This window comes from Cyprinodon tularosa, unplaced genomic scaffold (assembly GCF_016077235.1).
Source record: "Cyprinodon tularosa strain WSP-4 unplaced genomic scaffold, ASM1607723v1 ctg66, whole genome shotgun sequence".
NCBI classification, from domain to species: Eukaryota; Metazoa; Chordata; class Actinopteri; order Cyprinodontiformes; family Cyprinodontidae; genus Cyprinodon; species Cyprinodon tularosa.
In genome coordinates, this window is record NW_024039407.1 from 924,020 (window position 1) to 939,679 (window position 15,660).

Sequence of the window (15,660 nt, forward strand, 5' to 3'; positions counted from 1 at the left end):
TTTCCCCCTTTTTGTTAAAAAGAACTGAAACCATGAAAATTTAAATATGAGTTACACATGGAAAAAAAGAAAAGAAAATTGTATTTGGGTTGCTTTACCATTTGTGTGAGCAAAGCCCAGATTGACTTAGTTGTGTTCCTCTTAATTGTATATCAGCAATCACTTCTCTATATTGATAGTTGTGTAATCTCTAGTATTTAAAAACAGCATGCTTGATGCCTTTTCATTTTACTTTGACCACTTTATTACCAGCCTCTAGTGCACCTGTACCACCAGTACTTATTTCTAAAAGGTTGAAATTATCTTGATACCCAAACCTCATTTTAAATTCAGACGATGATAAAAGTTGATGCACATCAAACGTTTGCAGTTGAAAGGAACAAAGACACTGATCTATGAAATGAAACCCATTTGTTATTTATTCCTGTAAAGTTCAATATGAAGTACATTCTGATACTTTGAGACCCTCAAAAATGTAATAAAAGTTCTAGTATGATTCAAGTGAAAGTTTAAATTCAGAATTTTCTACAAAATTATACAGAAGGCAGTCTCAGTCACGCAGTCTAAATGTTGGAAGGCGGTGACAAAATGATCAGGGCTGCATACGGATGGCTCCGTCCAGTCGGATGACCTCCCCGTTGATCATTGGGTTCTCCACCAGCGAGGTCACCAAGTGGGCGAACTCGGCGGGATCTCCAAGGCGTGAAGGAAAGGGCACCTGGCGGGCGAGAAAGGAGCGTACCTTCTCTGGAAGGCTGGCGAGGAGGGGGGTGGAGAACAATCCTGCAGAGAGAATTAAGAGGAATAGTCACCACCGCTCTAATCCAGGTTTGACACAATGCTGATATTTTTGACACCAACCAGGGGCAATGGTGACGACTCTGATGCCCATGGGTGCCAGATCTCGAGCGATTGGGAGGGTCATACCAACGATGCCGCCTTTAGATGCAGAATACGCTGCTTGTCCAACCTCAAGAAAAGACAAGACTAATAAATGGAACACCAACCATAGTTATTTACCTTTAGGTGTTTGATTTAATGTCCTACTTGTCCATCGAACGCTGCCACACTGGCAGTGTTTATGATGCAGCCTCGGTGCCCGTCTGCATCCGGCTCATTCTTGCCCATCTCCCCCACGGCGAGGCGGATCACATTAAAGGTTCCTGCGATATTCACCTAGAGGACCAGAGCAGATATATCAGGGTTATTAAAGAAGCTCTTTCAGTGTCTTCTATTCTTCTTCAGTTTCTTACATTTATAACGCGCTGGAAGTCCTCCAGGCTGTGAGGGACGTCCTTCTTAAAGTTATACGTTTTGACAGCCACAGCAATGCCAGCGCAGTTAACTGCCAGGTCCAACTTTCCAAACTTCTCCCGGGCCAGAGACACCGCTGAACGCACGTCTGCCTCGGATGTTACCTGGGAGCGACACAACACAGGTCTGAGAAGGAAAATCTGGGTCTACAGTTCAGACTTAAGTATTCACACCCCTTTAATGTTACTGCAGCAGACTTCAATTTATTTCATTGGAAGTTTATGGGAACACGGAGTGATGGATTTTTGTGAGGTTAAAGGAAAGATTGTTTCCAACATCTAATTATCCTTTGATTTAACCCATCCCATTGTGGTATTAGTCTGCCCTGTATTTAACTCCATTAATTCCTCCTTAATCAAGTCTCACTAGCTTGCTTGTTACTTAAAAGAGAAAAAGGGAGGCTGGATGAAGGACTGCTTATGCTTTTCCTCGACTTACATCTTTACACGCTCCCATAAAGGTCCGATTTGGAGATGACCTGCAGCTGCCCTGTCAACAGATTTTTACAGGATAGTTGTGGAGCAGTGCAGCTCCTCCAGGCAGGATTATTATTACGTGTCCTTGGAGGGTAAATTATTAAAACTTTTTGGGGTAGATTAAAGGGGGAAACTAAGAAGTAAACAAAACCTTTTTGATTTGTAAACATTTTAAATTATGTATCCCTTTTATTCTACTTTGCATTTTTTGTTTGTCACATAAAATCCCAGACACACATTTAAGGGTTAGAGAGTTTTGTTAGGCACTATGTGATGGAAAAATGAAAGAGTGCCATCTACTGGACCAAGGGTATATCACAACTAAAATTCTGAAGCATTCCCGTCTTGTTAACTTATTAATTAAATAGTTCAATATCAGTGCTAACTTAAGGAATATTATATGAAGAATCTGAATGAAAATACTTGAGAATTAATAGAAGTATCTGTTACTTCCTTTAAAGTTCTGCCTTCCTCTGCTGTGATGATTTTATCCCTGACAGTATGTGAATTTCTTTGTGTGATGACTTCTGGACTCACGTCTGCCGGAGCGAAGGCACAGCGGTCTCCCAGACTGCCAGCCAGGGCCTGGCCATCTGAGGACGGCAGGTCCACGATGACGGCGGAAGCTCCACTCTGCACCAGGCGCTCCACTGTGGCCCTACCCAACCCAGAGGCCCCACCGGTGACCAGGCCAACCATGCCCTGCCAAACATAAACAGACTATTAGATCATCTCCATGTAAATAATTTGCAGAAACTGGTTGTTTCACTTCTTAGCCTCCATTACTACATTTCAAATATCTATCATTTATATTTGCATGTTAATATTTACAGCCTTTTGGATGGAGTCTTAATGTAGTTGATGCTCATCAGAAAGAGGCTACAGAAATGTAAAATAGATTGTGCAAATTATCATAATATTAAATGTGGAAGTGAGGAAACTGTGAATTTATTGAAACTTACATGCAACTTGTATCGTCCAGACCCAATTAGTGGTCCATAACCCTCAGTTGCACTTCAGATGATAGTTACCTGCACTACAGTCGTACCAGTCAGCCATATCTTTTATAGAGATGCACTGATCCGGTACTCAGATCGGATATTGGATGAATTCATTTTATATTCTTTTTATATCAAACACAATACTGTTACAGCAATCTAGTGGCTTAAATCGTATGATTGCATCACTGATCACATCAGGCAGAGCAGCTAGTGATGTTATTTATCAGGGTTGATTAGTTACCCTTTTTAAAAAATGTTTATGTCAAACATGATGACTTTATTCACATCCTAAGGTATACGGTAGTTCATTTACAGTAGTATCGGTTGGTATTGGATATCAGTCAGTACTCTTAGCCCATGTATCAGATTTGATTGGAGAAAAAAGATCTACAAAATGTATGTTCCTTAGGCAGAGACTTGGGTGATTCTAAACTGAAAATGTACACTGCAAAAACTAAAATATGTTATTTTTCTCTATGTTTAAGTGTATTTTCTCTTGATTTGAGCAGATCAGTAAAAGAAGATAACAATGGAATAGGATGATTTATGTTAAAAACAAAAATGTTTTTAACATGCATCATATCTGATTAATCTATTTTAAGGGGGAAAAAACCTGTTTGATTGGCAGATCATTTTATTTACTTGCTTAAATTAAGGGTAAATGCACTGATTTAAAAAAATGTTTTAGTTAATCAATTCACTAAATACATTTCTAACGATAATATGCGTCAACAGAAAAGACTATAACTGATTATTCCTGAGGCCCAATACAATTTTTCATCTTTCCAATTTACTTTAACAAATACTAAGAAATGAAAATAAACTTTAAAGGTATACTGGAGGATTTTCACACATTTTTGAAAAGACCCGCCCTCTCCACTTTTAAAAAAATATGCACATGCACAACCCTGTACCTGCTCCGGAGAGGGAACGCCTATTAAACTCGTGCAAAAGCATGCACAAGCACATTTCTCCTCGTGAACGCTCCATTTAAAAGTTGTTTGCGTCACTCACACAAGCTTACTTTCCAAATGAGGATTTGCAATGTTTCCACTGTGTCAGACTCACCACCGGTAAGTGAAACGGGGGCGAGCACTTAGGACGCCTTATATAAACGTATCAACAGAATGATTGACAGTTAGGAGGACCACTGATTTAAATGAGCCACCCGGAAAAAGAAAATCCTCCACTATACCTTTAAGCTCCAGCCGTATTAAGAAGGATCATGTGTTGTTTGTCAGATCAGGAGTCTGCAACCTTGGCCTTTTGGCTCGCTTAATATAAATGATCCACTCCTCCCCTGTTGTTTTTATTTATTTTATTACTCTTTTGTTCTGTGCCCCCTCGAAAAAAAAGCCCCCCCTGGGTAAAAAAAAATTAAAAAATCTAGAACCATCACTGGGAGGCATTGGGAGCTTAGCTGTGAATTTGAAAAGATTTAATTTATTAGCAGATAATAACTTCATAGTACACACCAACTTATGAATATTTCATTTTTCAGTTGCAAAGCAGAAAAATCTGCAATGGAGCTGAAAATATTACCAATCATACTTTGCTAAACAGGCCTGGGGAATCAGGGCGCAGCCTTTCAAGCTGAAGTCCGTGAGAAAGTCTAAAGGTTGTAGATGTTTAAAATACTGAGCATAGCTGACGGTCCGTTAGCCTCATCTTCAAACTTTTGAACTACAGGGACATTTTATTGACTGTAAAATGACGAACAGAAAAAGGAAACGCAATTTAACTTGTCATTCTCTTAGAGTAAACAACGCAAATGCGGCATGCCGCAGGAATCCTAATACACGGGTTTATTTTCTCTGAACTCACCTTCACACACCGAATGTTCGCCATGTTTGCTCCGGACAGACCATGACGTCACACCAAAGCTCGTCTATAAACATGTGACTCACTCCGGTCCCCACAAAGTGAAAACATCTGATACACGCCAGGGTAAAAATGTCAAAAAAACAAAAACTAAGATGGAATAAATGTAAAATATAAAAAAAAAAAAAATAGTGTACAGTTACTATCCCACATATACGCACAATGCATATGTGTGTAGGATGACTTAATGAATTTATTAAACATGCATACATGGTTCTGCAAAAAAAAAAAAAAACTTTTATCAATAAATCAAAAAATTAAATTACTTCAGCAAACAGTATGAAGTTAGACAGATTATTGAGGCAAGAAATACATACATAATCTAATTTAAACCAAAATATGTGAACCGTCAAAGTGCAATTGTCAAGTGTTAATTGGTTCTTTTAAAATGCATACATTATTTATTTTTATAACCATCAGAAAATGAAAACCTGTTATTTTATCTTAATATGTTTGTCTATGACAATTAAAATAATGTAAATAAATTTTTTTTTTAGAACTACATTTATTTTATAAAATGTCACTCAACACGTTTCATTTGTTAAGTGAGGTGTACTTGTGTTAAGTGGGGGATCATTTGTTTTGATGCCTCTTTACACTATTTGTGGGGGGGGGGGGGAATCAGGTAAATAAAATAATGCAAATTCAACTTACCAGTATTACCAATAAATACGTAACATCATGTGTAATAAGCACGGAATTATTGTATTTATTGAGCTAAAATTAAAAATTTATAAAAATAAAAAAAACTCCGACGGAGTTGGACCTCTTTAATTTCACCTAGCTTTGGTAAGTTTTTATTTTCATCTAACCAATCACTGTAAGCTTCCGGGAACAACCTCTCAAACGTAATCACGTCGTCCAATGAGAATCACGCTCAGAGGTATTTAAGGCGGGATGAGCAAGCTGTGAATTCTCAACGTGAATACAAAATGATTGAGTTTGAGAACATTTCATCTTTATCTCAGCATTATGCACCGAAACACCATATTGAAAACACTACCAGATACTTTCCGTTCAACTAAAAAAATGTTTATAAAATGTCTCCTCTTTTTTATGTACGGAACCAATCACACACAGCATCGATTACAGAAATAAAAGGTTTAATCAAAGAAGCAACATCAACTTAAGGACAGGGAACACTTACATTCACCACTGAAAAATAACATATGATGAGAGAAGACGAAAAATATTATTTTAAATAAAACCAGAGCAAGTAAAATAAAATAAATACAATAAAATCATGCCTGTAAGAGGAAGATCCTGTAAATGTTATTAGTCCCAAATTAAGTAGTTTCTGCATGTAAGGGTTTCAAAGATCTGGTAGCTAAACCAGAGAACAGTGATTTAACAGGTCTCTGATTTCTTTAGATTCGTAACTTCATAACAAAAAAAAAAAACAAAAAAAAACTGAAAATATATTTAGAATCTATTCTTTTCAAAACAGGGTGAAGTACACACATTTTTGGATGGCTTTGAGATCTGATTTATGTTTAAATAATGTTGAAATGCAATGAGATGAGATCTGCTGTATATTCACTGCAGATAGTCTGACTAACCATCAGCTTGATTTACTTGTATTAGTCTACACAGAACAGAAAGATAAAAAAAATAAAATAAAACACACTTTTTGGTGATTTGCACAAATTGCCAATCTAATAAAAAGTAAATTTTTCTAAAGTTAATTATTGTTAAGTTAGTTATTTGCTTGAGTCCCTGCATTAAAACTAGAAAAAAAGCTTCAGTGAACATTAAGATTACCAATCAGATCAAATTCTTGAAATAAAATATGTTAGGTTTATCTTTTTTTTGTATAAAAAAGAGGAAGCATCTTTCTAGACAGGCATGTGTCCTTTTTTACCCTTGAATGAAAAGCTCATAATCTGGTAAAACCCTTGTCGCTTGGGTTTAAAAATGACTACGTCTTAAAAACTGTGCATACATAAAATTCCCTTTAATATATGTAATAGTTATTACAAAATAATTAAATCAGTCAAAATTAGTTATTAAACATATCTGACATAGAAACTTAAGTGGGTATCAGCCATAAAAAGCCAGATTGTTTTGCAAACAAGGTGATACAGACTCAGTTTGAGCACAACAGACAAATTAATGTGGGTAGTATGAGGTAATGTACAAAAGGCTATATGTTTAAGAAAAAAAGGTTGAAAGAAAAAGCAGCAAAATGGGCGTTGGACATTTCAAAATCAGCAAATTCAACAGATGGTGTGGTCACCATGGAAACAAGATGGGTAGACTCCAATATCTTCATGTTGGTGGTGGTGGCTTAGGTCGCCCTGAGAAAGACAGTAGGCTGTATAGTTATCTCCCAGATCTGGTGTGATCCTAAAACTATACAAACTACTACCTCATCCCAAAGATACCAGATTCTCTTTTTCCACCTGGATTCCAGTTTCAAGGAAATCTTTAAATTCTAAGAAGAATCTCAAGATAAAGAACATATACCACACCACGAAACAAGCAATCAGAGAGACTGCTACGGCACAGCGTTACTAATAACACATCAAACTATTTATGAAAGTCACTGAAATATCCTGTTTACTGTGAAGCTGGTGATGCTAACTTGCTAGCCTGGATTGTACCTTAACATGAGAAATTAGGTAAATGATTGCGGCTCTGTTTAAGATCCGGAAGTCTTGGGATTTTCGTGGTAGCTGACAGAGCGGTAGAGTTTTCCTCTGGGTGTTTTTCATCGGACCAGCTCTGGTTAGTGGCAGCGAACTAGTCTGAAGTTAGCTGGAATTGGCGGTTCCCAGCTATCGCCACAAACAGGTAGTTGTCGCCTTCGTTTTCCCACAGCCGCGATCAACCGATAAACTCCCCTCCTCTCCCCCTTAAATCTCCACGCTTGTTTGTTGAAAAATCCGGTAGCTGTGTAACCTCAGCTCTCGGATTTCAGAACGTTTAGCTAGTCGCTGTACACCAGCATCTAGCTGAGTACCTCCACCGGAAATACGTCACCTTCAATAAACACGCAACATCCGCTTTTCATGCTATTTAGGCGGGATACTAAACCGGCCCATAAACACTAAACCTACGCACTAAACCTTCGTTTGCTCGTTCTCTCCGTCACAAAGCCCGTAGCGGGTAGGGAGAGGGGACATTCAGTCCTTGAATAGCGAGTCTTGCGTCACTCCAGGTTGGAATTCGCCATTGGGTGTAACGGCGTCCCAACGGTAGAGGAAACACGTACATCCAAATGTTAGTTCCGCTGGTTTGCTGCGTCTTCGTCACACTGACAGAAAAAAATAATTTAGAGAAAAACGTAATTAATTCCGAAAGGGAAGGACGTCTCAGTTTTATTTGACCGTATGTATTCATTTTGAGAAAGAGGCAAAGGTATTATGATTTCATGTCAACTTATGGCACAAATCTAAAGCCATGTACTTGAGGCATCGCCGTGTTGCCATAGCAACAGCTGCTTTAATTTTCCATTGAAGGGGAGAGGCCATCCCATTCTCGTTTACACTCCCATATCTTCAATCAAGGCCCTTCCACAGCTGCAATTGTGACTTTATTGGAAGTGACACTGGATAGTGCTTAGGGGGCGGTTTGGGATTTTTTTCTTTCCTAGTGCCAATCAAGATTAAAGAGATGGGTCAAGCTGAAGAACAACTTTCAACACAAATTTACTCTTAGCATGGGCTACATTTTCCTGCCCCAGTTTGGTTGAAAGTAAACTTCTATGGGTGTTTGGTGAAACCATTGAGGCAAAGGTGAATAGAAGTCAAGGCGAACAACGATTTTAATTCAGTGAGTTTTAATATGAACCTAAATAAAAAAAAAAATTCAGTCAGTCTCTACTGATGTGGATAAACTGCTGCCTTAAATTGTATAACCTTGAATTAGGTGCTCACTATAAAGGAAAAAAAGATTACTTCATGCTAAAACTTATATTGCTGACAAGTATCTTTAAAAAATGTATAAAAGTAGTCTTTTATGGAGATTAAATGAGTCAAATCATGGAATCTTGTAAAAAGTTTAATACATTTTTCTATTAAATGGTGTTTTTTCCAGTTTCTCTGTTTTCTGTTGCTGCCTGCGTCATTGTTAAAACTAGGAGCGAGCAAATCAGCCCAGTATTAGTGTCATTCCACTGTCTCCCTGTATTTCAGCATACAGGCTAAAATAGTACTTGTGTTAATCAATAAATCATTGAATGGCTTAGCTTTAAAATACAATACAGACTATCGGTGGATCAACCACCCAGACTTCTCAGGTCTTCTGGCTCAAGTCTACTCTGCATACCAAGAACCAGAACAAACATGGAGGAGCAGCTTTGAGCTCTTATGATTCACTAATCTGGAAATAACTTCCAGAAAACTGTACAATTACTGTAATATGAATTGCTTAAAATCAAGATTAAAAACATTGTTTAGAGCACACTTTGAATGTGCATTCTAAACATAAATTTTGTAGTCCAAAATTTTCCTATATTTTTATTATCTTCGAGCTGCACGTTTCCTAGTATTTACAGCACTATGACTTGTCTTGCTACTGAAATTTGCTCGATAAACTGGCCTTGCCAATTTTTAGAAACTTGCCAGCAGATCTTGGGGGTCTTCAATCCCTTTGCTAAGGACCCACAGTCCTGTAAGTTTTAACATAGTTTTAGTGTGTTTAAGATGCATTCCTGCTCCAGCATGTGGCGGAATAAAATGAACTTCCTCTTGACCACCATCAGGGGTTTTGTGTTGCAGGGATGCCTCTAAAACATGATGGCATCCCTGCCATAGATGAGGGAAACCCTAAGCCAGAGAGGGACCCAGATCAATTTAAATCAGCCTGCAGACTTAGAAGTAAAAAGCAAAGACACAAGACAAAAGCTGTAATTTTTTTACTAAAAGAATAAATTTTATTTCAGCACTGTAAGTCGTTTCCCAACCAGTACAAACATGACTGCCATCTTTGTCTCTTCCTGAACTTTTCCTCCCCTCCCTCTGTGTGATCAGACCACCAACAGCCGGACAAAAAACTTCTTTAAAAAAAAAAAAAGGAAAAAAAATTAAAACAAACTTTCTTTTCTTTCTTTCCTTCCACAGACTGTCTGGTGCTTCCATAATGCTAACAATGACAAATTATACCAACCATAATTATAACAGCAATAATGATGATAATATTTCTATAACAATTATATCATGGATACATTTGAACCCTTTTTTATTCTTATTTTTTCGCTGCACAGGTAGTTTTGGGTGGTTATAGGTACGGATGCATCAGGACACACGCTGCTGAAAATTGACCAAAATGACGAGAAACGATCAGCCTGACTGGGAAAGTTGAAACGGTAGCGGGAGGAGGGGCAGGGGATGGGTCTTAGGGTGCTGCTGGGAGGGAGTGGCAGTGTAGAAACAGACAGACCGACCGACAGGAGTGAAGGATCTTTACTGGAACCAGACAAGAAGCAGTGAGAATCAACAGATCAGGACAGGTTCAGTTCCTGGAGGGGCGGCTCTGTGTAACACTCAGTAATACTGATTCCTTTCTACAATAGATGACATTACATTCTTGACCCAAGGCTTAGTTCTCCTCTCAAGGCTGAGCTCTTATGAGATGCTCCCATCTGTGTGGGCAGAGGCACCCAGGTTTAACTACACCTTTAAATTAAAAGGATGGTGGATTTTCCCTAAAGCAACAGATTAGCACTCCCCCATCAATGCCTTAAGTATATCGGGGCTTTGAAGTTCATAAAACGACTAAGAAAACTAAAGATACAATTTCCAACCCAAACAATGTTTTGAGTTCAAGTCATTTGGATAAGAAAGTGACACTTTTTTCTGACTTTGTGTGTCATAAATAACACCTCACTGACCCTTCCCCACCTGTTGCTGTTTTTTTCCCCTCTTTAAAAGACAAAGTGCAATGTGACGTGACCCTGAACTAATACACCGACTGATTAAACACCAAATATTGCCTTTCTCTGAAAACGTTCTTTTAAGAACAGATTGGAAATGTTTTCCTGCCATTTTTTTCTGTTTGGTTTACGAGTTGAAATCTATTCAATCAATAATAATCAAGGTGACATTTTAGAAAGATGTAATTATTCTGCTTCAAAAGTAAACAAATGATCATCACTGGTTTTCCATTAATACTTTTCTAAGGACCATAAAATCCTGTTTACATGTATACAATAATGAAAGTTAAATTTAGCAAATTTCCTAATTAGTAAAACTGTATGAAAAGGTTCTAAAGACATGTTTTACTTTAATTGATGGAGAACATAGATGCTATTTTATTGAGCTGAACAAACAATGACTTCAGCCCTTTTTATGATTTTACAACAGGTATGAAAAAGATCAGTGGGTGCAGCAACTTGGATCAACCAGTTGCTGTCAGTGTTTGTTTTATCATAAAAGAAAATAGTGTTATTTTAAAGTAGCGCCGTGTTTGTTGCCGATTGTTGAATGTCTAACTTTTGGGGGAGTAGCATATATGTGCTTGTGGGAAAATTCAGCCTCTGTTGACGGCGTTATTACTCTCCAACAGCATGAGGACGCTCAATGAGCTTCAGCCAAAAAAACTAACGTGAGTAGGAGAAAACAAAACAAATATGTAGAAAGAAAAAAGGAAAATCCTCAAAAAGAGCATCAAAACCCCCCAGTAGGACCAGAGGCGTTTGTGTCATACCTTCTCTGTGTGTTTGTGTAGAACCGCTCAGACCTAGCAGCTCAAAGCCTTTTTTCAGTCAACGAACAGAGAGAGTTTTTAACTATTAGCCATTAGGGTCAAGACCTGCCTCATATGTTTGCTCACTTGTGGCTCCGGTCCGTTTGCGTCTCTGTGACCGCCACCGCTAAACTCGCATACTCGTCAGATAAATCACACGTGCTGTAAAATATTTAAATATATTCCTTTTATTGTTCCAAAAACTCGTTACTTGAGGGTGGGGGGGGGCAGCTGTTGATTTCAGGTGGATCATCGGGGTTTAGGGGCGTTTTTCTTTTAGAGAGGGGGATAGGGGTTGGGGGGATTGCAAGGCGTGCTTTGGTTCTCAGATGTTCACAAGAGATGTTTTGCTGCTTTGTGCAAGGGTACAGAGAGTTCAGCTTGGACTGATTATGAGATAAATCTTTTTTTTTTTCTTTTTTTCCTTTAGGGATATCGTAAGAATCAAACATTATGCAGACGACGATTTTCAATTCGAGATAAAGCGGGCAATACTTACTCACATACATAAACGGTGAAGTGGTCTAAAGATGCCATATAGATACAGGTAAGGAGAATGGCAATCATTACAGTTCAAATCTCTAGGTTGGCTAAGCGTATTTCAGTACTAACTGAAGCGATGGTAGAAGGTTAAGATTAGAGAGATGTAATACCATTAGAAATAGTAAGAAAAACACATTTGCACAATTGAATAAAACAGTTTGATTTTTTTTCTGATTTTTTTTTCTTTCCACTCTGGCTAGATACATAAAGAAACTGATTATCAACGTTAATATAACCTTTACTGTTAATCGGGTTGATTAAGGGCGGGGCAGCCCAGAGAGAAGAGAGAAAAGGGGGATAAAAGAAGAAAACCTTTTCTAAAGGGCTAACAGAATCAAAGAGAGAAATGTGGGGATAGAGGCTGTGTGTGTTATATTTGTGTTTGTGTGTGAATGCTTTAAATGGGATTGTGAGTATGAGTGTGAGGATGGATGTACTCCTCTGAGGAACGAGGAGCGTTTGAGGCAGAGAAAAGTAGTAAATTAAAGGGGGAGTTGAGGAAAAATAAAAAAAGGCATTCTAACAAAAGGAGGGTTGGGCTGTTAGAATAACGAGGAGAGAAAAACAACTTATTGATCGATATCTATCAAACTAAAACAGACAAGGACAAAAACGGGACACTACATCATGTGTTGTGTTGATTCTTTTTTTTTTAACCATACTAACTATAGTTTAACATCTATATGTATCTGTGTGTCGTAATCAGTGTGCTGCGTGTGTGCAGTTGTTTGTCTGCGTGCCGACCTGACACTTTCAGCGTGTCGCGGTTTTCCGTTTTCCTGTTTGTGCAAACTCGTCTGTGTGGGATATATTTTAAGTCAGAACGTGTAACCAAAGGATCTCCGATGAACTGACGACCACTCGACTGCTGCACACGCACACACACAAAAAAGAAAACTTCAGCACGAAAGCAGAGAGAAAGCAACTGATACCTGTGTGAATGTGGTGTGTGGGTGAATGAGTGTGTGTTTTAATATCAGTGTGTGCTGTGGCGAGCAAATTGAGAGTGGGTATCGTGTAGAACGGATTACACTCTGGCTCGCCACAGAAAAAAAACAAAAAAAAAACAAAAGCCATCTTTACATCTTAGCTGTACTAATGTCAAAAGTTGAAAGCGGTTACGCATTATGTCTCCTAGAAAACCTAGACTTAGTATTCGGCAAGTGGAGCTCTATTATCTAGTCTAGTCTCTGTGTCTGTGCTTTACGGTCCAGTTAGGCCCGGATGCTGCTATCTTACTTTTTACAGACACCTACAGCACCTCGTGTGCCGAAGTTCCTGCCAATAATGGCTGACGTGCCGGTACCTCTGGATTCATTTGGAGTTGGTATAAAAGGCGGTGACGCTAGCCCAACGCCCCGCCTACGAGCGTAGGCCTACGCTCACGGCCGGGTTAAATTGTGTCACTGGTAAATGGTCGAGTTCAGAACAGAGGGAGATGTCTGAGATGACTACAATAATGCGTACAGTCAAGGTCGATTTGTTTTTATTTCCTTCAGAAGAGCTTCTTCTTTGTAACGGTTGTGGCACACGATTGAGCACAAGTCATTTATATAGTAAGAAAATAAGGTGCTTCTAGCTGACTTGCCTTTTTTCATGTCAATTTTTCAAAGTTCGGAAGTTCAAAAATAATCTTGGCCGTCATCTCTCAGCTCCATTTCTTTTGAATTGCGTTCTACTTCTGGATCTCTTGTCAGATGAGATCAACTGTAGGGTCAATGGGGGAGCAGGAGGGCACAGTTCATTGTCTATAAACATAAGTGCTCTAATTTAAAACTTTTCCATACGTTAAAAGTTTCAGGGTGGGAGCAGCGCATCTCCCTGTCATTAGATGCAGCTCACAGAGTCTCTGTCGTGTTTGTGGGGAGGACTTAGGGGCAGTGAGAAGCTTCCTGTTGGTCTAAAATATCTCATCAGAGCTCTGCAGGCCAGCAGCTCCAAGCTGAGGGATGGTGGGACCTGGAAGGAATTGCTACTGCGCCCATTTTCTTAATGGCTAGCCGCCTCGAAAGGCAAGCCTTACTGACGTACACTTTGGATAGGAACTTTCAGTGATTTGAAATGGTTTGCAGGAGTGGCGACCCATTTTTTGCTTCATTGCAAAGTTCTTGACTGACCATGAGTTTCTGAAGGGAACGCTGCTTGGCAGCAGCTCCCTCAAACTCTCAGCCTCTACTTCCATCCGTATCTGGGAAACAATATTTGTCTTCTTCTTTTTTTTTTTTTTTTTTTTGGCCTAAAGTCAAGAAGGTGCCTGAAAGTTTAGGTTTATTTCCATTTCATCTGGTAAAGGACTGTCCAGTGTGGTTGAATATTTTAAAGACAAAGTGCTGAACCACTCTGTTCACATTCTGACGTCTCTCAAATAGATCTCTACCTTTAAAACGTACTTCTACGTGTCATAAAGATGTATTCAGGAGCAGGGGACGGCCCTGACAGAACGTCGATTCAACCGTAAAGGGGCTTCTTCGGACTCGTTAAAATACAACATTAAGTGCTTTTGCTGGGTTAATACAATCAAAGCTTTGGGACAAAAAGGACAACTGGGGAGGGGACAATCTTGCATACTTTAGGGCTTAAGGTGCATAAATTCTTGGAGGGGGGAGGGGTCTCTCAGCACATCTAAGCATTAGGCTATGCTACATAGGTCAAAATAAGATAGCACACTATTACCATGAAGTGCTCCAGTGATAACCAATCAATCTATATAAGGGGGAGGGGGTTTGCTAGCACACATGCTAATACTCTTTATGTGTGTGTGTTTGTAGTGGGGGTAGGGGGGTGTCACTGCACAGAAAAAAAAAAGGTACATCTGTGTTTAAAACATTGCCGCATAGCAAGAGTCATATTCCTAATTCCTCTCAGACAAAACCGATGTGATCACTATGGCAACAGGGCACAAAGACACACCACGACCGACTATGGCGACCATGCTTAGCAGCTGTTTAAAGAAAAACAAAACAAAAAAACAATGCGATAAGCCGCCGCAAACGTTACGTCAGTGTGCAGCGACTTAAACAAAGGGACCATTAAACACACAAGAAAGTGTACGAACGTGGAGACTGGGGTGGTGGGGTGGGGTGAAGCTTTAAGCTCTGAGGGGGAAACTGTGACGTTTGAGGAGGGGTTTTGCTTTTTTTTCCCTTGCGGGATACTTTTGGGGGGCTTACAGACTCATGGAGAAACCCTTTCTTCATAAAACTATTTAAAACCACATGAGTAAAATAAAAGGGAGCAACGGCTTGCTGCCTCAGTCTATCACTTGGCGGAGGAAGTAAGGCGAAGGTCAGCTCCGCATCACTTCCTGCTCCAGGTGAGTGAGTACACAGCTAGCAGACGGGGCTACAAAAACAGGGGAAAGGCAGTCGAACACAGATAACTCTCTGAGAGCGTTTCATCCTGGGTAGGATGCCATCACTCCTCCTTCTGTAGCGCTCCGTCAGACGGGCAGTCGTCAAGGCAACAGGGGGCCTCCACTTCCACCCCCTCTGATTGGTTGTCTCTGCTGGCTAAGGCACACGGGATTGGCTGGGCCAGCTCCAAGGGCTGGCCGATGGCGGAGGCTGCTGAGCTGCCGTTCAGCTGCTGAGTCGAGACCTCTGGCGTTGAGTCTGCCTCCTCTGAGGGCTTCGAGGGACTGCTGGGTGGGGGGGGCGATGTCTGAGGATGGACGAGGGAAAGAGTCAACAAGGTGGCAAGATGCATCAGGTGTGACAGAGGAAGTGATGTGCTGTGACAAATGTTAGGGAACATTTAGG

The 15,660-nt window shown here is 39.7% G+C and overlaps 2 protein-coding genes across 2 annotated transcripts in view; both read right to left on the reverse strand.

Moving 5' to 3' along the window:
- Nucleotides 1-394: 394 nt before the first annotated feature.
- hsd17b10 (hydroxysteroid (17-beta) dehydrogenase 10) lies at nucleotides 395-4,767 on the reverse strand. The gene is made up of 6 exons (XM_038309150.1): nucleotides 4,616-4,767; nucleotides 2,328-2,492; nucleotides 1,254-1,418; nucleotides 1,048-1,176; nucleotides 862-970; nucleotides 395-783 (listed from the first exon to the last, which is right to left on the reverse strand). Exons 1-6 carry the CDS (start codon nucleotides 4,637-4,639, stop codon nucleotides 593-595), a joined length of 783 nt encoding a protein of 260 aa, XP_038165078.1. The 5' UTR covers nucleotides 4,640-4,767; the 3' UTR covers nucleotides 395-592.
- A 4,755-nt stretch (nucleotides 4,768-9,522) lies between these two features.
- Nucleotides 9,523-15,660, reverse strand: part of fam120c (family with sequence similarity 120C) — a 34,955-nt gene continuing 28,817 nt past the window's right edge. Inside the window, exon 17 of the mRNA XM_038309256.1 lies at nucleotides 9,523-15,562. Within this exon, the coding sequence (XP_038165184.1) occupies nucleotides 15,317-15,562 (246 nt within the window). The 3' untranslated portion in view covers nucleotides 9,523-15,316. The remainder of the gene's footprint in view (nucleotides 15,563-15,660) is intronic.

What these genes read in the sequence shown, in the direction of transcription:
- hsd17b10 (XM_038309150.1), bottom strand. Translation starts at nt 4,639, where the DNA reads ATGGCGAACATTCGGTGTGTGAAG. An exon ending in TGGCAGCGTTCGATGGACAA is followed by an intron (nt 971 to 1,047) that starts GTAGGACATTAA and finishes TCTTTTCTTGAG; the next exon opens with GTTGGACAAGCAGCGTATTC. An exon ending in AGTCGTCACCATTGCCCCTG is followed by an intron (nt 784 to 861) that starts GTTGGTGTCAAA and finishes TTCTCTCTGCAG; the next exon opens with GATTGTTCTCCACCCCCCTC.